The 23,351-nt window shown below is 59.6% G+C and overlaps 1 protein-coding gene across 5 annotated transcripts in view; it reads left to right on the top strand.

The window, feature by feature from the left end:
• The first annotated feature begins 3,187 nt into the window (after positions 1-3,187).
• The window catches only part of TUBGCP6 (tubulin gamma complex associated protein 6), a 22,305-nt gene continuing 2,141 nt past the window's right edge, over positions 3,188-23,351 (top strand). Inside the window, exons 1-23 of one of the 5 annotated variants that reach the window (XR_007153817.1) lie at positions 3,188-4,318; positions 5,586-5,749; positions 9,578-9,788; positions 12,940-13,113; positions 14,112-14,233; positions 15,017-15,074; positions 15,426-15,535; positions 15,695-15,786; positions 15,884-16,023; positions 16,906-17,055; positions 17,720-17,801; positions 17,897-17,985; positions 18,068-18,183; positions 19,111-19,249; positions 19,572-19,640; positions 19,849-21,283; positions 21,455-21,513; positions 21,717-21,858; positions 21,946-22,114; positions 22,287-22,428; positions 22,531-22,718; positions 22,809-22,941; positions 23,012-23,105. Coding sequence is in view for 3 of the 5 variants with exons in the window: in XM_047865709.1 (XP_047721665.1) it covers positions 3,578-4,318; positions 5,586-5,749; positions 9,578-9,788; positions 12,940-13,113; positions 14,112-14,233; positions 15,017-15,074; positions 15,426-15,535; positions 15,695-15,786; positions 15,884-16,023; positions 16,906-17,055; positions 17,720-17,801; positions 17,897-17,985; positions 18,068-18,183; positions 19,111-19,249; positions 19,572-19,640; positions 19,849-21,283; positions 21,455-21,513; positions 21,717-21,858; positions 21,946-22,114; positions 22,287-22,428; positions 22,531-22,725; positions 22,809-22,941; positions 23,012-23,225 (4,946 nt within the window). In the remaining 2 variants the exon portion in view is untranslated. Of the gene's footprint in view, positions 4,319-5,585; positions 5,750-9,577; positions 9,789-12,939; positions 13,114-14,111; positions 14,234-15,016; positions 15,075-15,425; positions 15,536-15,694; positions 15,787-15,883; positions 16,024-16,905; positions 17,056-17,719; positions 17,802-17,896; positions 17,986-18,067; positions 18,184-19,110; positions 19,250-19,571; positions 19,641-19,848; positions 21,284-21,454; positions 21,514-21,716; positions 21,859-21,945; positions 22,115-22,286; positions 22,429-22,530; positions 22,726-22,808; positions 22,942-23,011; positions 23,226-23,351 lie in introns of those variants that run through there. The other 4 variants (XR_007153818.1, XM_047865710.1, XM_047865709.1 and 1 more) reach the window with 4 other exon arrangements.

The raw sequence follows: 23,351 nt of genomic DNA, 5'->3' as shown, positions 1-23,351 counted from the left end.
CTGGCATGGATGTAGTTTCCCGTTCCAGCCTGGTCCTTTTTTTTTTTTGTTTTTTTTAAGATTTTATTTTTAGGTAATCTCTACACCAACATGGGGCTCGAACTCACAATCCTGAGATCAAGAGTCACTCGCTCCACTAACTGAGCCAGCCAGGCGCCCCTAGCCCGGTCCTTTTAACTACCGGAGGAAGACCTGGTTCAGCCTGTTAGTAAACAAAGTTAAATGTTTCCAGGTGGATTCAACATCTAAAGGAAGACCAGGGGCACCTGGGTGGCTCAGTCAGTTAAATGTCTGACTTTGGCTCAGGCCATGATCTGGTTCACGAGTTCAAGCCCCGCGTTGGGCTCTGTGCTGACAGCTCAGAGCCTGAAGCCAGCTTCGAGTTCTGTGTCTCCCTCTCTCTGCCTCTCTCCCACTCACACTCTATCTCTCAAAAATGAATAAGCATTAAAAAAAATTTTTTAAAGGAAGACCAGAATTTCATTTGAAAACAATTTGCAGTTAATTCTAGTAGCCGTGAACAAGTCACCAGGCTTTTGTGTGCAAGCCTGAATTTTGCTCCCATCAACAGCCTTGGGAAAGGCTCCTATCGTTGTTCTGTAGGTATTTCCAGTGAGTGTTCTAGCATCTTGCCCAACATAAGGGGTTCGTTTCTCTAAATCCCCTTCAGCATGTACCCGTGGGCCCGGCCCTCACCAAAAACCCGTATGGACTTAACTGACGCAAATCGGAGAAACCAGGTTGGTGAGCTTGAGTCACTTAACGTTAAGTTCTTCAACAAGCCTGTGGGGTCCTCAGTCACTTTAGGAAACTCTAACAATGCTTACAAGCCAGCCTTATTCCAGGCAGTGTCAAAAACTTGGGGTCTGGATCCTCAGAAGACTTAACTCCAAAGGTGCACATTTTGACAGTTTTAGGAAAGGAAGGAGTTGGGGAAGCTTGGAGGAAAGGGAAGCTTGCTGAGATAATCAGAATAGGGAAACCGAGTGTGCAGGAGGTGGGACAAGGCGGCTGCCTCTTGTCCTGAAACAGAAGACAGGGCAGTGGAAAAAGGCTCGGAAGCTTTTTTGTCTGTTTGCTTGCCTCAGTTTAGAAATTGTATTTTGCAGGCAGGCAATTTTAGATTCCTGGCAACATTTTGAAGCTTCAAAATTCCAGTCAAAGTAGGCATCCCATTCAGTTTTGTTGTTTTTTATTTAATTTTGAAGTAATCTCTATGCCCAATATGGGACTCGAACCCACGACTCTCGAGATCAAGGATTGCACGCCGTACTGACTGATCCAGCCAGGCCCCTGCCCCCGCTCCCCTGCCCTTTTAATCAGTTTTGACAATTAAAAAAAAAAAATTTTTTTTTAACGTTTATCTATCTTTGAGAAGAGAGAGAGCATGAGCAGGGGAGGAGAGAGAAAGAGAGAGACACAGAATCCAAAACAGGCTCCAGGTTCCGAGCTCTCAGCACAGAGCCCCACGTGGGGCTCAGACTCACGGAGTGCGGGGTCATGACCCGAGCGGAAGTTGACGCCCAACCGACTGAGCCACCTAAGCGCCCCAGTTTTGACAATTTTAGAGCCATGGCTGTCCGGTTTTGAAAAAAGTAAGTCAGGGGAGATTGAAAGTTCCTCACAATGGCCCCTGACGTTCTAAATTACTTTTGGTTCCGTCGGTCTGTTTGGTTAGAACCGCAAGAGAAGTCACCATAGTTTTTAAACATACAACTCGCTGGGGTCCCAGAAAGGGGGGGATGTCCTCAAAGGAGTGTGATGTCTGGGCTCCCACTTCTTGGAGGTTTTCAGAGCAAACATGATGAGGGAGAAGGCAAGCTGACACCCCACAACCCTCCCCCAGGTGGGGTACATGTGACGCTCCTCAGGCACTCCCGCTGCCCAAGGACAAAGGAGAGGACAGAAAACAAATGGTCAAACTGAGAGTCTCCAGAAGTTTACAAATGTCTCAGTAAATTACAAGGAAAAGGCAATCTCATCAATAGTCTCATCTGCAGAAAACTGTGGACTCCGTTTCCTGGAGCCCCAACACTACCCTCCCCTCCATGTGATGTGGGAACAAAGGCAAGAAGGAAACGGTGAATAACATTACATTTATTACCTGCTGCCCGTTGACAAGTGCAGAGTATACCATTTCTCCAGGAACCCCATACTGTCCTAATGCTAATGCCTTACCAGAAGAAAACAACCGTAGCCCGACAATAGGGAGGTCTCCAGTATCTTAGGAGTTCTCTTCGGCACATCAAAGTCCTTCTGGGAAACTCTCTGATGCCTTTACCTCGCCAAGTCCATAGTATATAACCAGTCCAGCCCAGCTCCTCCTGCCCAGGGGTCCTGTCCTCCTGCTTTAATAAAGCCACCTTTTTGCACCAAAGAAGTCTGGGGAATTCCTTCCTAGCCGTGGGCTCCATACCCCCATCAAACAGCTTCCCGAACCTTCTAGTTCTGAGGAGGCTGACCCACGGCCATCACACAGACGCCGAGGGTAACCTGGCACTCACACACCGAGCGCCGAGCAAACTCGCCCTCCAGCTCCAGGATGGGCGACAAAGCCGGGCGCTCTGGCACCTGCGAACCGGACAGGTACTCGCCTGTCCGCTCGCCGGCTCCGAGCTAGTTGCCGGGTTTCCTGTCGGGACTCCAGGTCACCGAGCAACGTTAACCTTAAAAATGAAAGTTATTTTGCCAGCAAAAATGGGTTTCTTCGGGAAGAGTGGAGAGTGCAGTCCGGACCAAGCGGGCTACGGCAAACCCCAGGCGAGCCCACAGAGGAACGGGGCTTCGCGGGGGGCGGGGGCTGGGAAGCTGGGCGGGTTTGAGCCAAAGCGCACTGGAGGGAAGCGGGGCGCAGGGCGGGGGGGGTGTCCACGCAGACGCAAACCTGGCGGCGGGCCAGAGTCCCTCCCGCGCGGAGCCCCCAGCGGGGTTCGGGGGACACTCCCGTCCCAGCCTCCCCTCCGGCAGGGCCGAGCCCTCCCCTGGCTCATTTTCACCTTCCCAGCCTGACTCCGCCTCCTTTATTTAGCCCGCGGTGGGCCTCAGTTCCCCCACCTGGGCCGCCGGGCTCCCAGCCGGAAGTGCCCTGCCCGCCGCGACCTCCGGGTCTGCCCCGCCCCTCCCGAGACGCAATTCCGGCGCGCCGGCTCCAGCGCGCTTGCGGGGTCGCTGGGCAGTGACGCCGCGCGGGGGGCGGCGGCGGCGGGAGCTGGAATCGCGGTCGGTTAGCGGGTTGAGCCCCGTGCGGGGACGCTGCCCGCCGCCAGCCCCACGCCCGCCCCGCCCCTCTGGGACGCCGGCAGGGCGTGCGAAGCCGGCCGCGTGCCCTGTGCCCGGCCCTGGCGCAGGCTCTTGGGCTTTGTCACGCTTCCGTGACCCCCCAAAGGTTGAAGGCTGCTGGACGGGAGCGCTGCCGAGCTGCGGGCGGCGGGCCCGCGGAGCGCAGGAGCCTGGGAGTGCAAGTTGTGAGCCTCTGGGTGTGGGTTTAGGGGGCCGCCTGGCGTTCGGCCCCGTCTGAGCCTCTCCCGCGGCTGGGAGGCTTTCCCGCCCCAGGGCCTGGAGCTGCGACCCCGGGGCCATGGCCAGCGTCCCCCAGCTGTTCGACGACCTGTGCGAGGCCCTCCTGCCCGCGGCGAAGGCCCGTCTGGGCCAGCGCGGCGTGAGCCGCAAGAGGGCCAAGCAGGGCCTCAAGAGGGTGGCCTACAACGCTCTTTTCACAAATCTGTTTCAAGAGGAGACTCACAAGTTGCAGGCCGACCTCTCGAAACTCCCGGTGAAGAACAAGGTCCTCCTGCTGTCCTTCGACCTGAGAGCAGGCGGTCTCGGCCCCGAGGCTGACCGTTTGGAGGAGCTTGTGGAGGAGCTCCAAGCAGCCCCTGGCTGTCCGCTGACGGAAGTGGCGTCTGTTTTGGACCTCCTGGTCCGGCTGGCGGGCAGCGGGCCGCCTCAGGTTCTGCAGCGCAAGCGGGACTACTTCTTTAACAACAAGCATGTTGGGAGAAACGTGCCCTACAGCGGCTACGACTGCTACGACCTGAGTGTGTTTGAGATGGACGTTCAGTCTTTGATCTCCAGAGAGGAGTACTTATGTCAGGACATGGTCCGGAAAGCGCTTCAGGTGATGGAGGCGGCACCAGGCACTGGCCTGCCCACCGTTGGGCTCTTCTCATACGGTGACCCTTGCAGCGACAGGTTTGAGAGAGACACCCGGGTCTCGCTTTTCGGTGCCCTTGTGCACAGCCGCACATACGACATGGATGTCCGGCTGGACCTGCCCCCGATGCCTGACAGCGCAGACCTCTCTGGACTAGCCATTAAGGTAGAGTGTTTGCTGTCCTGCCTCCAGTTCCCAGGGCATTTGGAAATGCCTCTTTTGACCTTCCCTGGGTCATGGTAAAGGTAGGAGAGTTCTCCCGTCCCCGTCACTTGGTGGCTGAGCCGTGGTGAGGCGGGGCTGCTGGAGTGGGCTTCCGCTTCGCGGGCAAGGACACCTCTGCCCACCTGCGGACCCGAGCAGCAGGCTGTGAGTCCTCTGTTAAGAGGTGAGGCGGGAGGTCGGTTCCTCTGTTCTCCAGAGTTGCTAGTTACACTTAGGTTAATTACAAGAAAGTAACCAGTTCAGTCCCTCCTTGTGCCAGCCACGTGGAGCACTCAGTAGCCACGTGGAACAAAATACTGGTTTGTACTACATGTGCAGTATTTTTCACCTACAATGTGGGATATGTCCTACGTTATTAAATAAATCATTGTTGGCCTTTATGTTCTGTGGCTTTCTGTTGCTGGTGGATGTGCTGTCATTACTGTTATTCCCCTGATACAAGAAATTCTCACTATCATGAACATCTTGGCGTGCATACATTTTCTTGTGTCCACTGTGATTTTTTTTCCCTGGGTTCCCCAAAATGGAATTTCCAGATCAGAAGCATTTCATGAAAAATTCTATCGTAAGTTATGTTGACACTTATGTGTCTTATCAAATTGGAAATTGATACTGTTTTTTAAATGTTTACTTATTTTGGGGGCACCTGGGTGGCTCAGTCAGTTAAGCATCCGACTTCAGCTCAGGTCATGATCTCATGGTTCGTGGGTTTGAGCCCCGTGTTGGGCTCTGTGCTGACAGCTCGGAGCCTGGAGCCTGCTTCGGATTCTGTCTCCCTCTCTCTTTGCCCCTCCCCTGCTCATGCTCTGTCTCTCTCCAACGTTTATTTATTTTTGAGAGAGCGCGAATAGGGGAGGAACAGAGGATCCAAAGTGGGCTCCATGCTGTCAGCACAGAGCCTGACGCAGGGCTCAAACTCCAGAACCATGAGACCATGACCTGAGCTAAAGTCAGATTCTTAACCGAATGAGCCACCCTGGCATCCCTGGAAATTGATAATCCGTTTAATTCCTTAAATGATTCAGTGGTAGTGAAAATGTTGTGTAGTACCTACGTGCTTGGGAGAAATAGAGGAAATATTCCGCTAGGTATTTCTTGTAATTAGTAACTGGAAGCGTATGGAAAAGTCCTGGAATTCTGATCACACTTGGCTGAAATTTAGACCCAAAGACATACGTGGTGTTTCCTTCTTCCCTGTGGTCTCCAGGTTCCTCAGAGTGTGGATCAGTCGGAAGATGAAGGGTTCCAGTCAGCATCTAACTTGACTCCTGACTCCCAGTCTGAACCAGGCATGACCCCGGACATCGACCTGTGGGATGCTGTGCTCACCTACGAGGCCAGCAAGCGGAGGTGCTGGGAACAAGTTGGATGGTACGTGTGCTTTTAACCGTGAAATGCACCCCCCCCCCCCCCCCCCCCTGTGAGCATGGCTTTGTAGCCTGGCTCCAATGGGATTAGGAGCCTGGCAGTTTCAGTCAGGCTACTTTATAGAATTGCCCGGGTCACGGGAGGTGAGAAAGATGCCGAGGGGAAGGACCTGCCGGCCCCACAGAGGTTGCCCTGTGCCAGTGACTTCTCCAATTCAGACAGTCCGTTGGCAGCTGAGTTACGTCCTTACCGTGAGGGCTCCCGGTCAGAGGTGTCAAGGGCAGGCTGGTGGCCTATGTGGTCAGGGTCAGGAAGAGATGCTCCCTAGGCACAGGGTGCCGGTGAGGGGGCGTTCTTCGTGTGCACGGGTCTTCACATCTGGGGCTGACGGTGCTGCTGTCTGGCTGATAAGTTCCGGTCACACAGTGCTGCCTTGACTGGGGCCAGCATCTCCGTCCCTGGGTTCGACTGGTCCAGAGGCCTCTGCACTCAGGACCTCTCCTGAGTCCTCCCAGGATGGGGACAGAGGACACACATTTCCCAGTAGTTACTCCTGGAACCTTCTTTTCCCATGTCATCTGCTCGCAGTTCTGTAGTCTGCCAGTTTGGAGAGCAGTGAGGGGAAGAGTCAGGGCTAGCAGGGCATCGAGTGCCTTCTGATGCGGCCCTGGGCTCTGGCAGGGTCTCCTGAGGGTGGCCGCGGGCTTGCGGATGGGCACTTAGGTGCTGGTTGTGCTCAGGCGTGGCTCCTGCTGGGCAGCCACCTGTCCCTCCTCAGGCAGATTCCTCCAGGGATGGCCCTGCTTCCCTCAGCGCCACTGGTGTTAGTGGTCGTGTGGTCTTTCCTGTCCTGTAACCTCCTGTTAGGGCTTCAGGCCTGTCTTGTGCGCGCAGAGCGAGTCTAAATGTTGCTGCTAACCCTTCACGTGTGTCAAGACTGGGCCAAGAAGCTAGCACTTTCTTTTGCAAACATTTGTTTGGTGGTATCTCATTTATCATACTTTTCTAGGTCACCGTTTAGGAGATCACTCTGTCCACGCCCCTGTTCTGAATGCACTTAATCTCCTTGGTGTCCCCCAAAGGCCGCTGACCACAGTGGTCTTCCCTGTGAGGATGACTGGCCAAGCCCCCAGGACAGGAGTCTGTCGTCTCAGCCCACCATGGGTGGCTTCTCCAGGGAGACCTTCAGGCCACGCTTCAGCTAGCTGTGGGCCCCACATTCACCTGTCCTGGTGGGAACCTGACCCCCCCAAACGCTGACCCCTGACCCCCTGACCTCAAGACCCTGGAGGTCTTCTGATCAAACTCATTTGGTAAATCTCTGGTGCTTGTTTCAGTTTGGATCCTGGGCACCTGCTAGTTTCCTACCCCGAGTTCAGACTAGTGGGCACTAGGGAAGGTGCTATCCCTCCAGAGGCAGAGCTGTCAATCCCCCAACAGCCCTAGGATCATGACCTCTGTCCCCCCCACAGCCTAGGACCGTGACCTCTGTCCCCCCACAGCCCTAGGACTGTGACGTCTGTCCTCCCACAGCCTTAGGACCGTGACCTCTGTCCCCCCACAGCCTAGGACCGTGACCTCTGTCCCCCCACAGCCTAGGACCGTGACCTCTGTCCCCCCACAGCCCTAGGACCGTGACGTCTGTCCTCCCACAGCCTTAGGACCGTGACCTCTGTCCCCCCACAGCCTAGGACCGTGACCTCTGTCCCCCCCATAGCCCTAGGACCGTGACCTCTGTCCCCCCACAGCCCTAGGACCGTGACCTGTCCACCGAGACCCCGGAGGACCTCTCCTCTGTGCCTCACCCTGCCACCAGCTCCGGCACCGGGCCGCCTTCCCTGCTGCTGGGCTTCTCTACCATTCCTCTGTGGCCGCCACCCGTTCTGGGCACAACGGTTTCTTTACGTTAAGGGCTGAGTTCCCTGTGGGGATAGGTTTTCCTTCACGCGCTTTTCTCCCTCGGCTCTGAATTCCCAAAGGGGGCGCATGTGGCCACGGTGGTGCTGGGGTCGGCCCTGGAAGGGTGGGGGCAGAAGCAGCCGGGGGTGTGGGAGACGTGCACACACCTGCCCGGAGGGACTCCCTGGAGGAGCGTTTCGAAGGACTTCGGATCTTGAGAGGTTTTTCCTTTCTTCGGGCTTTTCTTTCCCCTGGGAGGTGAGGGCTGATGTCCGTGGTCTGGCCACACCCCACCTGCCCATCTGGACGCCTCAGGACTGGCCTCTCTGCTTCCTCCTTCCCCTCCCTCTCGCCTCCATGCAGCTGGTGCTACTGCCGGCACCTCGTTGCTCCGTCTGCCACGCCGGATGGCTGCCCCTGGTGTGGAGCGAGGGCCGGCCCTCCCGTGGAGTCCTCCCATGGAGTCCTCCCGGCCCCCGGCCCCACTCACGCTGACGCCTTTTCTCGCTGCTCCCAGGGCCTCTTGTTCCCTCCCTGGCCCTGGGTTCCGAGTCGGTGCTTCCTTGTTTCTTTTGCAGCGCCGGCCCCTGAGGGCTTGTTCACCTGGCTGCTCCCCGATTCTTGCTGAACGAGGGGAAAATCCGTTTATGGTGCGTTGTCGATTAAAAAGCATTTGTATTTTAACAGCTTCTAAGATGTGTTGTTCCTGACCTTGTATATCCCTCCTGATGGGATCAAAACGTGCTGGTGGTCAGACACGTGGCTGGTGTGGGAATGTCCTGTAGCCTGGAGCTCTTCCCCCACAGGAAATGATTTTTGTCTTTGAAGAATAAATGATCCTCTTTCTGAAATGTTTTTGATATGCTAGACCTAAAATTACTTTTTTTTTTTTTTTTTTTGCAGAGGAGGAGAAAAGAGCTGGTTAGGTATTAAAAATGAGAAGAGTTGTAAAAGGGTCTTATTCCCTGAGCTCCCTTTATTAAGAAATGACTCTCTCGGTGGGTCTTAAAAACCAGGCTTTCATGCTTTTCAGTAAGGGTTGAGAGTTTTCAAAGGAATACCTAAAAAGCAATACTGGGGTTTTTTTGGCTGCTTCTGAACGATATGGCTGTGCTGTGTAGACACCGTTTGTGAGTTCCTGGCGAAGGACCCTGTGGAGGCAGAGCTGCTGGTGCCCAGAGGCGCCCTCTGCGAGGCCCAACGTACCTGTTATGTCCTGAAAGTTTGCGAGACTTGCTCTGAGGAACGGAATAAAGGAAACCTCGATAACACGTTCCGGGGGCCCGCAGGGGGCTCTCGCTGTCTCCAGCTGCTCTGGGCTCTGCACCCTCCCAGGAGGAAGCCTGTGGGAAGCCTGGCCGCACCTCCTGCCGAGGAGGAGATGCTGCCCGGAGTCCCTGACCCGGAGTGGTGGGGACCATGAGCTCCCCCTGCCGGCCGCCCGGCGCGTTCAGCAAGCTCTCTTTCACTCCTTCCCCAGGGCGGGCAAAGTGTACACGACGTGAAATTTGCCATCTTAAGCATTTTAAGGATACAGTTTTGTACCTGGATCAGGCCACTTAGCGGGGTGTCTTCAGGGTTCCTCCATGCTGTAGCGTCTGTCACAGCGTCCATTCCAAGTCCGGATGGTCCCCATTTTATGGACAGGCCATGTTTTGTTAATCCATTCATCTGTCCGTGGACACTTGGGGTGTGAACAATGCTGCCGTGAACATTGTGCTTATTCTTAACATGCAGATACCTTGTGACTGTCACCCTGAGGGCCTCCGGGTGCCCCTTGGGCACTGGGCGGGTGGGGGCGTTTGCTGCTGCTTCGGTTTCACACCTGGTCCTACTGTTGCGAGCCCCCCTCTCTCCTGCCTTCTGTTCGTGCAGCTAAGGTGCACGTGTCGCCTCGCCTGCTCAGTGCCCCCTCCTCTGTCTCCCCCACAGCCCCCCCGGCCACAAGGAGGAGCCCTACCTCACCGAGGCGGGAAGGGACACCTTCGACAGGTTCTGCAGGCTCCGCCAAGGGGAGCTACAGGTGCTGGGCGGGGGCCTCCTGCAGGCCCCACAGCCCGTCCTGGTGAAGGAGTGCGAACTGGTGAAAGACGCACTGAATGTCCTGATCGGGGTCGTGTCTACCACGTTCTCCCTCTGCCAGGTAAGGGAGCGCTGGCGCGCCGTGACCGCGCCAACATGGTGTCGACGGCCTGCCGTCCGCCTGGCGCTCTACGGGGTAGAAGCGAGCCCCTGCGGGAAGCAGGCGGCCTCGTGTGCGAACCTTTGGGTGCTGGGGGCGGCTGGAAGCCGGCTCCGTGGCCTGCCCGGAGATCATGGCGACGGTCTTCTCTTTTCAGTCCTAAACAGTGTTTCTTTATTAACATCCTTGTAAAACTGAACAAAAGTGAGACGTTTATTACTATTGGTGAAACAGTAGACGTGTGCCCCCCATTTCCCTGCCTAGCCTTAAGAAGTGTCAAGGGGCCCTCTGAGCCTTCCCTGCGCTCAGGTAGGTGCAGACTCAGCCTCCAGGAGCACCTGCCCGGCAGGAGGGGGCCATGCCGTTCGGAGACGTTGTCGCTGGCTTTACCCAGGGCTCTTGGCAGCTCCTTGCTGGTGGGCGGGGCCTAGGGCATCCTTTTTGCCTCTTGCCGAGCACTTGTAGAGTAAACAGATGTATTTACAAACATCAAGCCTTTTGTACACGTTATTCTGCAGACTTACGGTATCTAGCCTTTCTGTATCTCTTTTTTTTTTTTTTTTTTTTTAATGTGTATTCATTTACTTAGAGCAGGAGAGCAGGGGTGGGACAGAGAGAGAGGGAGAGAGAGAATCCCAAGCAGGCTCCATGCTGGCAGCACAGAGCCTGACACAGGGCTCAAACTCACTGCGAGGTCATGACCTGAGCCGAAATCAAGAGTCAGACGTTTAACCGACTGAGCCACCCAGACACCCCAGATGTTTCATTGCTAGTATATAGAAGTAACTGGTTTTGTAGACTGCCGCTTTGCTGAATACGTTCATTAGTTCTGATGCGTTTTGCGTGTCAGGGTTGGAGTTCTTTAGGGTTCCCTGTATATGAGATCCCATCATTGGGGTGCCTGGGTGGCTCAGTTGGCTAAGTGTCTGACTTCAGCTCAGGTCATGATCTCACAGTTTGTGGGTTCAAGCCCCGCGACGGGCTCTGTGCTGACAGCTCAGAGCCTGGAGCCTGCTTCAGGTTCTGTATCTCCCTCTCTGTCTGGCCCGCCCCCACTTGCACTCTGTCTCTCTCCCTCTCAAAAAGAAGCAAACACTAAAAAAGAATTTTTTTTTTAATTAAAAGAGTTTTTTTAAAGATCCTATTCTCTGCAAATAGACAACTGCTTCCTTTCCAGCTTGAATACCTTTTATTTCTTTCTCTTGCCTCATTGCTCTGGCTAGGACTTCCAGTGCTATTTTAAACAGAAGTGGGGAAAGCAGGCATCCTTGCCACTCTCCTCGTCCTGGGGGAAAAGACTCGCCATCGTTGAGTGTGCTGTCAGCTGTGGGTTTCTGTACGTGGGCTTTATTGTGTTGAGGAAGTTCCCTATATTTCCCACTTTACTGAGTGTGTTCGTCATGAGAGTGTGTTGGATTTTGTCAAACACTTTTTTTATATCAATTGAGATAATCGTTTTTTTTTTTCTTTTAGTGCAGCCTATTGCATTGGTTTTTTTTTGTTTGTTTTTTTTGTTTTGTTTTGTTTTGTTTTGTTTTCCCCACTTCACTTCTTTAACGAGTATTTGTTGTTACTTAAGCCATGATTCAGGATCCCAGGGTGGGAGTCACCACGTACACAGGTGCCCCTTCACCACCCTGGGAGGTAGATGGAGGAGAGGTGGGTGGTGCCAGTTCCAGTCTTCCCAGGAAACATGCCTTCTGCCCAGTGATCGTCCTGGGCTGACACCCGGGACAGGGACAGAGAGACTCGTCACCATCTGACCACAGACATCACTTCCGCCAGCAGTCATGAAATCCAGAGAGTTCTGCCCACGGTTCCTGGTCTGGTTCTGGTTGGGGAAAGCAGCTGTCAAAAAGGGCAGTCAGGGGAATGGGGGGGCACCTGGGTGGCTCAGTCGGTTAAGTGTCTGACTCCTGGTTTCAGCTCAGGTCATGATCTCACGGTTCTTGGGTGTGATCCCTGTATCAGGCTCTGTGCTGACAGCACGGAGCCTGCTTGAGATTCTGTCTCCCTCCATTCCCGCCCCCGATAAATAAACTTAAAAAGGTAGGGGCAGACTGGTAGTTCTTGATCTTGGGTCTTGATGTTTTCTGCCACGGGGCTGACTTCTAAAGACGGCTCTGAAGCAGCTCACAGCTCAGCGTGACCCTCAGCAAAGACCGAATTGATGGATTTTTATAGGTTGAACCACCTATTAATATGGTGCTGGGTTTGACTTGTTAGTATCTTATCCAAGATGTTTGCATTTCTGCTCACAAGGGATGTTGGCCTGTAGTCCCCCTCCTCGTACTGTCTTTATCTTTCTTTGGAAGCAGGGTAGTACTGGCTGCCTGGAATTAGGAAGCATTCCCCTCTCTTCAGTGTTTGGAAGAGTTTGAGAATAGTTGGTGTCAGTTCTTTGTTTGGTAGGATCGTCTGGTCCTGGGCTTTTCTGTAGTTGGGAGGGTGGTTTGTTGTCATTGTTTTCTTTAAACCGTGATAAGATACGCAGAACATTTGCCACCTTAACCTGCTGGGAGGTCCTGGGTTGGTGGGAATGATGCCTCGGCTGGGGGTGCCTGAGGCCTCTACTCGGGTGTGGGCCGCCGGCTGGCGTGTTGCCCTTCCGCTGCCCGCCAGGTGCCAGTGCTGAGGGGGGCTGGCCTCTGTGGCTCTCCCTGTCATTGCAGGGCGCAGCTCAGCAGCAACCATCCATCATTTCCTTGGGACACGTCCCTCGGAGTCAGTCATTAGATCGAATGGCAAGCACTGTTTTAAAGCTTCTGCCCCCGAGGACGTCGTTGTGTGGGCCTCTCGGGGAGTGTGGGAGGTCACTCGTGTTCCCACACCCTTGTCCACGGTTGGCTTGACCTCCTGGACACGTCGTCTTTCTCAGAGTGCGGTCGGGGAGGAAGGATGCTGTTGTGTTTCTGCGTGTGTTCAGTACTCGGGGTGGGACAGAGGGCTGTGCTTTCTGACCGTCTGCTCTTGGCTTTCGGCTCTTACTTTTGGTGTGTTGGTTTGGGGCACCCGGTCCGGGGACGCCGGGCAGCGCTGTGGCTGGGTGCGTGGGTGCAAGGGGACGTGGTGCCCGACCTCAGTAGCCTCTCCTCTGCTCTGCCCTGTCCAGCCAGCTCAGACCTTCATGGTGAGGCGGGGTGTCCACGTGTCTGGAGCGTCCCCCGAGAGCATCAGCAGCCTGCTGTCAGAGGTGGCCGAGTGTGGGACACACTACGCACGCCTGAGCCAGTTCTCCCTGCAGCCTCTACTGGACTCTTCATGCAGCAAGGGCCTCGTGCTCCAGGTACAGGCCTGAGTCTCATGGCTGTCAGACCGTCCTGACAGCTATGACAAACTCTGGGAGAGAGCCTCACAGATTCTGCCCCGGGAGCACTGAGACCAAACCTCGTGCCTCCCTTGGTAATGCCTGAAACCCGGTAGTGACTCTTGAGGAACGGGGTCCCCAGTGATTATGTTTCAGCTCATCTGTCACTTAACTGTGGGCCATGGGCTAGAGGTATGGCCAGCATTTGGGGGGCCTGAGCTGTTTGGGGTGGGTACATGCTGCCTGGTCCCCACCGGTCCTCAAGGAGTCGCCCAGTGACTGACACAAGGTCCTCCCTTCAGGCGAAGTTCTAGGGGCCGACCGGGCCGCCTCCAGGCCGGGCAGAGCTCCCCGCTGCCCGGGGACAGCAGGCATCCAGACGGAGCAGGGGAGCAGGGCGTCTGGGGAGAACTGAGTGAAGAGCAACAGGGAGGCTGAGCCAAGGAGGCAGAGCGCTGGGGCCCGCGGGGGCCGGGCCGCACGGGTTCCTTCACTTGGGGCCCTGCAGCAGTGTTATTGGGTGATGCGATGAGGCTCGGGTTTTAGACGGTGCAGGCTGGGCCCGTGGCAGTAAGAAGGGAACTGACGAAGACAGGAGGGACTGCATGGGGATTGTGGGACGTGACGGGTCGGTGGACTGACTTTTGTTCCAGAGCGTTCCTTGCAGACCTCCTGTGAAGATCGCTGCTGAGCTAGGGCCAGGGCCCAGGGCCCAGAACGCGTGTGCTGCCACCACCCTAGTGGTTTGAGCAGCCAGAAACCCTCTCGAGTTGGCACCTGCGTCCCCGTGGGGTTTCCTGGTGCGGCTGGGGTGTCTGGGCATGACCCATAGGTGCCTGTTCCTTGGAACATGGAGCTGCAGGCTTGGGGGATGGAAGGCAAGCCTTTCCCAGCCCCAGTGCGTCCTTTCACGTTCTGAGCTTCGCGGCCACGTCCAGGGGCCTGGCCGCCCTCCTCCCAGCCTCCTTGCCCAACAGGCCTTCACCAGCGGCCTGAGGAGGTACCTACAGTATTACCGGGCTTGCGTTCTCTCCACTCCACCCACCCTGAGCCTCCTCACCATTGGCTTTCTCTTCAAGAAACTGGGCCGGCAGCTCAGGTGAGCCTCAGCATGGCGGCTGAGCGTGGGGGCAGGTGGGGGACTAGCTTTGTGAACATCCCTCCCGGTCCGTGTCTGGACGGCCCTCGCCCAGATGAATGCGCTGGGTACTGTGTCACCGGGTGCCACGTGCTGTGTATCTGTTGGTGGCTCGCCACGGCAGGCCCTGTCTAGGGCTGGGGCCTCCTGCCTGAAGGGCACACGGGGTTCCTGCAGACCTGGCTCCTGGCACTCGGGGGCCAGCTAGCAAGCACCAGGCAGAGTGTCAGTGGCAGGTGCCATCTGGAGAAGGGAACAGAAGGGCCTAGGGGTGCTGAGGGGGAGGTTCGGTGGGAGAGGAAGCCTTCCAGGAAGCAGGGCTGGAGGTGGGGTGCAGTGAGGGAGGCAGGAGTCTGGGGGCACCTGGAGGGTGTCATGTGGAGCACAGACTGCTGCAGGGCAGAGAGGGTGAGGGACCCGGGAGGGGTCCCGCCAGTCATCCAGGCTAGAGAGGTGGCCGCCTGGGCGAGGCAGTGGGGGTGCTGCAGGTGTAGGGGAGGAGTCGTGGAGCCAGGGCAGCTCTGAGTCTCCCCCGGGCCTGGCGAGGAGGTGGAGATGCACGGGGTGTCCAGGGAGGGGTCAGGCAGGAACCCTGAACCTGGGTCCTCGAAGTACAGGTGCTCTTCCAGCTGGAGCATGGAGGCTGGCAGAAGTGGGCCTGGGACACGTTTGCTGAGGTGTCACGGGCCTAGGGGCCCTGTGTGTCTCTTGCCTGGCCTCACTCGGGCCCGTCCGTGTGTCCAGGTACCTGGCCGAGCTCTGTGGTGTGGGCGGCGGGGGACCGAGGGCCGAGTTCCCGACCGTGAGTTGTGCACTCTTAAATTTTTTTTTTTTTCAACGTTTATTTATTTTTGGGACAGAGAGAGACAGAGCATGAACGGGGGAGGGGCAGAGAGAGAGGGAGACACAGAATCGGAAACAGGCTCCAGGCTCTGAGCCATCAGTCCAGAGCCTGACGCGGGGCTCGAACTCACGGACCGCGAGATCGTGACCCGGGCTGAAGTCGGATGCTTAACCGACTGCGCCACCCAGGCGCCCCGAGTTGTGCACTCTTAACTGAGCGGTGGCCCTGTGGGATCCGGGACTGGGGAGGCAGCCGAGGGCAGGCCCCTTGGTGGGGCGTGCGCTGAGCCCCCTCCCCTGCTGTCTCCAGGGGGTGAGGCTGCTGTCCTACCTGTACCAGGAGGCCCTGGACAACTGCAGTAACGAACACTACCCGGTGCTGCTGTCCCTGCTGCAGACCAGCTGCGAGCCCTACACGAGGTGCGGCCCCGCTCTGTCCACGCACCTGTGTGACCGCGGCCTCTCGTCCGGCAGCTGCTGGGTGCGGGGGGGGGGGGGGGGGGGGGACGGTGTGAGGAGGGGACCGCAGCTCACCGGGCAGACCGCCGCCTCACCGCCCCCCGCCCCCCGCCCCGGCAGGTTCATTCACGACTGGGTCTACAGCGGGCTCTTCCGCGATACTTACGGCGAGTTCATGATCCAGGTGAACCACGAGTACCTGGGCTTCAGAGGTAGGCGGCTGCGGGTTGCTGGGCTGGGCCTCTGCCGTCAGGTGGCTCAGGGCCGGTGCCTGACGGTGGCCAGCCGTGTGTCCTGTCTCACATCCAGATAAGTTTTACTGGACCCACGGCTACGTGCTCATTTCCAAAGAGGTGGAGGACTGTGTCCCCGTGTTCCTAAAGCATATCGCACACGACGTGTATGTCTGCGGGAAGACCATCAACCTTCTGAAGCTCTGCTGCCCCCGGGTGAGCCCCCCCACCCCCTCTTGTGCTCTTGCTCCCCGTCCCCTGAGACCTGGCCGTCTGTCCTTAGTTTGTGGTGACCGCTCTCTCAGTTTCCCCCGAGTGTCACCAGCAGCTCTGTTCAAAGGCAGGAGGGAAAGTCGAGGCATTCAGAGGCTCAGGGGCAGGGGGCTCCTCCCTCTCTGTGCACGGGGGTGGGGGGGTGCCACCCCGGTGGGCAAGGGTTCCCTCTGTCCCTCTGCACAGGGAGCTGCCCCAGGCGGGCCAGGGCTGGGCCACATCCCCAGGGAGCCGTGTCCTGGCTGGGAGGGTGGGGAAGAAGGGGTTGCCAGGGTTGCCTCCTCCAAAGGGGAGGCCTGGACAGCAGCTTCCCCATCGTCCGTGGGGCTGAGGCCCTGCGCCAGGGGTGCTGCTGCTGTCTGAGCAGGGAGGCAAGTGGGCTGCCGGTATGGGGCTGGGGAGGGGCCAGGCTCAGCCTGTGGCTAACGGGGCCCCTCCTGCGCTGGGCCAAGAAAAAATGGAGCTGCCCGGACGTGGGGAGGGCCAGGCCTCGGGGGCGGCCAGCAGTGGCGTCTGGGCCGACCGCGGTGTGTGAGTGCCGTGTCCACGGCCCACGCTCCTCCCAGTGAGGGAGGCTGAGGGGATTGCTGTCTTCACAGCTTCCAGAGGGTTGTTCCTGGGAGGCAGGATGGCCTGTGCCGCAGGGCAGCCTTGGCCCGGGCAGAGACCCCCACAGCCCGTCTGTGATGGCCCTGGAGCTGTGCCCCTTGGTCGAAAGAGGTGTTTCTGAGAACGCGAGCTGTGCCCACGAGTCACCGGAAACAGGAGGAGCCGGCTGTGGGTCTGTGTGTCGCTGGGCTCACCTCAGGTTCTCCCTCTTGGCAGCACTACCTCTGCTGGTCCGACGTCCCTGTCCCTCGGATCTCGGTGATTTTCTCCCCGGAGGAGCTGAAGGAGGTGGAGAGGGACTGTGCCATCTACGTGGGGCGCATGGAGAGGGTGGCGCGCCACAGCTCCATCAGCAAGGAGGAGAAGGTGCCGGCCTTTCCTTGCCCCTCCTTCCCTCTAAGGGCCTTGGGCTGATGGGGAGGGGCGTGGGACATGGTGAGGCTGGCCCTCGTGTTCTCTGTCCGGGTAGGGTACCTGGGTGGGGGGTGCACGGGGCAGGGGCTCTGTCCTCTCTTCTCTGGGACTGGCTGAGCAGTGACTGCAGGACAGCAGGACCCAAGGCTCCTGTACTCGGTGGCCTCTGTGAGCTCCTCCCCTGCTTGGAAGGGGCTGGTGTACTGACCCGAACTTTTGCGTATTTTGTGTACCCGGGGAGGGGTTTGATGGACAGCCCTTTCTGGCCTGGCATCTGGTGGCCACAGGGAGATACGGGAGGGTGGTGGGGTGGGCAGACCTGAGAGAGCAAGTAGAGGGGGAGGGGCTAGAGCTGGAGGAGGGGAGGGGGCTGGCCCTCCTTCCCTGTCGGGGAGCCCTCCGGGGTGGGCGCACACAGGCCTGGGGTCTTGGCCCTGGGTCTCGGCCCTGGGTTGCTCTGAGGGTGCGTAGACTACCTCGCCTTGTTGCTGTGCAGGGTGGGGCGCCTTCATAGCTGGAGGGGCCGGCCTGGGTGTGCGCAGCCCCCACCCCCAGGCTGGCCTGGAGGGAGGAGGTAGGGAGTTAGGATGTGGTGTTTACAGATGGCTCTTTTCAGGAATTACGAATGGAAATCGCCAAACAAGAATTGATCGTCCAGGCCCGGGAGGCAGCATCCAGGGTCCTGCGAGCGCTCAGTGGTGCGTGGGGTTCGGGGCCTCCCCCTGCGGTTCTGTCATCCCCCCCCCCCCCGCCTCCCCGCTGCAGGTAACACCGCCTCTCCCATCTCCACTAGACCGGCAGACGTCTGAACGCATGGCCTTGGATGCCCGGAAGCGAGAGCAGTTCCAGCGGCTGAAGGAGCAGTTTGTGAGGGACCAGGAGGTAGTTCGGGGGGCCCGGCGTGGGTGTGGGCCCACGGAGTCTGGCTGTGACCAGCAAGACCGCGTGTGGGTCCTGTGTGCAGAGGCGCCGGGCGGCCAGGCAGGAGGACCCGGACGGCGACTTCGGCTATGCCCGAGAGCTCCGTGACAGGGAGAGGAGGCTGAGGGCCCTGGAGGAGCAGCTGGAGAGGAAGGCGAGGTAGGTGGCCGCCACGGGCTGACCCTCCTGGGGTGGTCTTGTGATGGTCTTCTCTTGCCTTTGAAGATCTCCCAGGTAGGGAGAGCAGGAGTCTGGACGCAGAACGTCCCCCTGAACTGACTGCTTATGTTGCTTTGGCGCCATTAACTTGTCCTGCCCTCCCCTGTGTCCCTGGTGTCTCCCAGCGGCACCTCTGTGGGGCACTGTCACTTGCTGCTTGTCGTCTGTCTCGGGTCCTGACCCGGGATACTGGTGATGGAGCGTGCGTCTGCGTGTGCGCCTGGACCCTGGTGTGTGTGGGTGGGTGGGTGGCTGGATATTGTTCTCCTGTTTGTAGCAGAAAGGCTGTGCCCCTGGTCTGGGGCCGCCAGGTGGGAATGAGCCAGCCCAGGTCTGAACCCGGGTGCTTGTGGTGAGAGGGCCCAGATCATCAGGAGCGACGTGGTAGCTTTGGGCTTTGCTGCTGTGTACCTCTCGATTTGTCCCGCGTTCTCTGCATTTGGCACCGGCAGATTGGGAAGGCACCTTTTGTGCAGCTCAGGAAGAGAGGCCTGGCAGCCCAGGCCCCCTGCCTGTCCTTTCGCTTCGGGCCTCGTAGGGCTCATTTCCACCCCCCGGGCCCCCTGCCGGCCTTTTGCTTCCGGCTGCGGCTGCATAGGGCTCATTCTGGCATTTGTTCGGCAGTCATCTGCTGAGCCCTGGCGGGGGCCTGCCCCCCCGGGCTCCCAGTCTTCTGGGCAGAGAGACCTCCCCGGCGAGGCCCCCACGGGGGCCGTGGGGGTGCCGGAGGGAGCAGCTGCTGGCCCGGGAGGGTGCCAGCAGTGCAGACTGCCCGCCGAGGGCCTCTGCCGTGAGCCATCCTAGCCTCCCGGGCACCAGCTGGACAGCACCGGGTGACTGTGGCAACATCTCTGGGCGTGGCTTCAGGCAGGCGCTGGTGGACCATTACAGCAAGTTGTCTGCAGAAGCGGCTCGTCGAGAGCAGAAGGCGCTGTGGAAGATCCAGAGGCACAGACTGGCAGGCGCGCGGCTGCGTTTCCTCGTCGAAGATGAGAAGCGCACTCGGGTATCCCTGTGGTTTCCGACGGAGCCCCTCCCCTGGGCTTTGGGGGACTCGGAGCCCCTGAGGTGGCACACAGGCCTGTGTTCTGGGGGAGGGGCGGTAACTCGCATCCGTTGCTCAGAGGTGCCCAGACTGGACCGTGAGCGTCCTGCCCTCAGACGACACAGACGGGGCCGTGGCTCCCTGTAGGCCCAGGCCGCGAGAGAGTGCGGCACGAGCCTCTTCTCGTCTCCGCGCCACGGGGGTGGTGGGCGGTGGGTGAGGGCGCTGAGGCTCGGGGTTGGCTTGAGTGGGCTGGATGCCCACCCTGGTGGTTGAATTTCAGGAGATGCTGAAGGACGCGTGCGAGAAGTCCTTGGAGGCCCCAGCCGTCCTCCCTGGTGCACACTCCCAGGTGAGGGGCTGGGGGCAGGCGTCGGGGGTGCAGCAGGGGGCTCCGTGAGCTGGATGCCCCGGTGTGCGCTGCCCTGGGGGCACAGTGGGTGCCGGGCCTGGCTCGTCCCGACACTTCCCCACCTGGTGAGCTCTGGTGCTGCTTGCAGAACTGAGCTCGGGGGACGGAGCCGGATGACTGGAGGGACCAACACCCACTTCTGTTTCAGGCTTCGTCTCCAGGCCCCGAGCACTTAGCCGGAGGCAGCACCTGTGACTCTGGGGATGCAGGGCGGCACGTGGCTGCTTATGATTGCCCGAGCGCCCAGACACCGCGGCTCCCCCGGCCTCTGGTGGCGGCGGTCTGTGGCCCGCAGCCAGAGCGGGTGGACAGGCCGGGGCCATTTTCCGAGGGCCTCGGTATCCAAGACTTCCTGCCCACGGCCCGGGAGGCTGGAGAGGCTGAGCACGCTGGTGTGGCCCCCATCCTGGAGGAGGCGCTGCAGACCATCGGCTCAGACCTGCCTCCCTCTGCTGTGTCTGAAGTGGCGGGCACAGAGCCCTCTGGGCCACAGGAGTATGATTTCAGAACTATCCTGAGGCCGGCTGTGGTCACCTTGGCTTCCCCAGCGTCTCTCCAGACTGTAGGAGGTGGCTTGAGTAATGAGGGGCAGCAGTTGTGGGGGGACAGTCTCATGCAGCTGGAGAACACATGTGTCCCAGATGGGCCAGTGGCTGTGCCTCACTCACACCCCCCTAGACTCAGATCCTCCCAGGAAGGGAGTAGCCAGGCCATGGGGCAGCTCCTTGGGCATGTGCCAGGGGGCAGCATTCCCGCAGGGGGTTATGCTTCTGGGATGGCTCCCTCGCGACCACAGTGGAACGTCCACGGACACGTGTCTGACGCCAGCATCAAGGTGGGAGAGAATGTGTGCGACGTGGCCCCCTCCCGACCACGATGGAACGTCCACGGACACGTGTCTGACGCCAGCATCAAGGTGGGAGAGAATGTGTGCGACGTGGCCCCCTCCCGACCTCGATGGAACGTCCACGGACACGTGTCTGACGCCAGCATCAAGGTGGGAGAGAATGTGTGCGACGTGGCCCCCTCCCGACCTCGATGGAACGTCCACGGACACGTGTCTGACGCCAGCATCAAGGTGGGAGAGAATGTGTGCGACGTGGCCCCCTCCCGACCTCGATGGAACGTCCACGGACACGTGTCTGACGCCAGCATCAAGGTGGGAGAGAATGTGTGCGACGTGGCCCCCTCCCGACCTCGATGGAACGTCCACGGACACGTGTCTGACGCCAGCATCAAGGTGGGAGAGAATGTGTGCGACGTGGCCCCCTCCCGACCACGATGGAACGTCCACGGACATGTGTCTCAGTCCCGTGTGGTGCTGGGTGCACTCTCTGGGGAAGACCAGCCCAATATACCCGCGCCCTACCAGAGCCCCACTGACCACGAGTCCCAGTCAGGCCTCAGCCTGGGAGCACAGAGCCCTGTCGGGGGGCATGAGCCACGGCGGCCTGCAGACAGGGCCTCAGATGGTTCGTGTAGTCACGTGGTCAGCTCCGGCAGTGGGGAGGCGAGTGACCAGGCTTCGCTGTCTGCAGTGGCTGCATCTGGGGCTCTGGGAGACAGTATCCCTGAGGAGCCAGGTCAGTGGGGCCCCCACAGCTGTCCTATCATGGGTGGCACCTGTGGGCCCAAGAGGGGTTTGGGGCAAGGAGGAAGGGCAAGAAGTCTGCGGCCCTGGGGACTCGGGGGGAGCCACCTTGTAGGAGGCACTTGACCCTGATACTCCCTCCTGCCCAACTTGTGTTGCTCAGGACCAGGGAGAAGTGGGGACACTGAGGACCTCTCTCCAAGCCACCCTTCAAGCTCACAGGTCAGGGCAGACATGGTTGGGGGTCAGGGGTCAGGGGAGTAAGCCGTGCTGCCTCTACCCGCCCCCACTCCCCCCCAGCCTGGCATGGGCAGTGAGGGCTTTGGCCTTCCGGCATGGGGCAGCATGTTGGGGAAACCCCCTCCCCCTTTCTTTCCTCTTCCGTACAAGAAAGGGGCGGGTTCCTTGAGGCCTGGTCGTTCTAGGAAGGCGTGGCTACCGGGAGCAGCCCTGGCCTTGGTGAGGAGGAGGCTGCGGCCCACCGCTGGGGCCAGGAGCAGGCCTACCTGACGGGCCTGGCGGAGCAGTACCGCCTGGAGCAATACCCGGACAGCTACGAGGCCATGTGTGAGTGGCCAGCCACGTGGGCAGGTGGGTAGGCGGAAGCCCGGCCGGACTGGCCTGGCGGCTTGACAGCAGCGTGCCGTCCTGCAGCAGAGCCTCCTGTCGCCCACCTGCTACACCACGGGCTTCCGCGGGCCTTCTCCCTCCCCGAGGAACCCCGGGTCCGGTCGGATGCAGATGAGACAGCGGTGGAGCTCAGTGAGCTGCTGCCGCTGCCCGTGCTCATGAAGCACTCCATCACGGCCCCGCTGGCCGCGCAGTGAGTGCCCTCCCTACGGAAAGCCTCGTCCTGCGCCTGAGCCGTCCTGCGCCTGAGCCGTGGCCCCGCCCCCAGCTGGCCCTGCCCCCACCCCGCCCCTGCCCCTAGGCACCCTGTCCCCAGATGGCCCCGCCCCGCCCCCGACTCTAGGCCCCGCCCTCCCGCCCGCCAGCGTCTCCTTGGTGAACAAGGCTGCGGTGGACTACTACTTCGTGGAGCTCGGCCTGGAGGCGCACTTTGAGGCCCTGCGGCACTTCCTGCTCATGGAGGATGGAGAGTTTGCCCAGTCCCTCAGCGACCTGCTGTTTGAGAAGGTGACCCCCGGGCCAGGGGCGGGTGGGGGTGGGGGTGGGGGGGGGGGGGAGGGCAGTGGTGCCGGGACTCCCTCCGGACACGTGTGCCCTCTCCTGCCTCAGCTGGGGGCGGGGCAGACGCCCGGGGAGCTCCTCAACCCGCTGGTGCTCAACTCGGTGCTGAGCAAGGCCCTGCAGTACAGCCTGCACGGGGACACCCCGTATGCCGCCAACCTCTCCTTTGCCCTCAAGTTCCTGCCCGAGGCGTTTGCCCCCAACGCCCCGGACGTGCTGAACTGCCTGGAGCTCAGGTACAAGGTCAGCAAGGCGTCGCCCAGTGGGCGGGGAGGGGGCTGGGCTGCAGGGGCACGCTGAGCCACCCCCACCCCCCTCACCCGCAGGTGGACTGGCCCCTCAACATCGTGGTCACCGAGAGCTGCCTGAGCAGGTACAGCGGCATCTTCTCCTTCTTGCTGCAGCTGAAGCTGATGATGTGGACGCTCAAGGACATCTGCTTCCACCTCAAGCGCGCAGGTGAGGCCCGGCCGGAGCCCTCGCCTGCCCCTGGCCCGGGGCCCCGGCTGACCCCTCCGCCCTCCCACAGCCCTGGTGAGCCGCGCTGCCGGCTCCGTGCAGTTCCGCCAGCTGCAGCTCTTCAAGCACGAGATGCAGCACTTCGTGAAGGTCACGCAGGGCTACATCGCCAACCAGATACTGCACGTCACCTGGTGTGAGTTCCGGGCCCGGCTGGCCGGGGTGGGCGACCTTGAGGAGATCCAGCGTGCGCACGCAGAGTACCTGCACAAGGCCGTCTTCAGGTGAGCTGCTCCTGGTGCCTCGGGCCGTGGTGGTGGTAGGGTTCCCCGCCCCCCAGCAGCCACCTGTCTCCCACTGGCTGTCACCCCCCCCCCCAGCAGCCACCTGTCTCCCCAGGGGACTGCCTC

The sequence above is a fragment of the Prionailurus viverrinus genome, chromosome B4 (genome assembly GCF_022837055.1).
Source record: "Prionailurus viverrinus isolate Anna chromosome B4, UM_Priviv_1.0, whole genome shotgun sequence".
Classification (NCBI taxonomy): Eukaryota; Metazoa; Chordata; class Mammalia; order Carnivora; family Felidae; genus Prionailurus; species Prionailurus viverrinus.
This window is presented reverse-complemented; position numbering and strand designations above follow the sequence as displayed.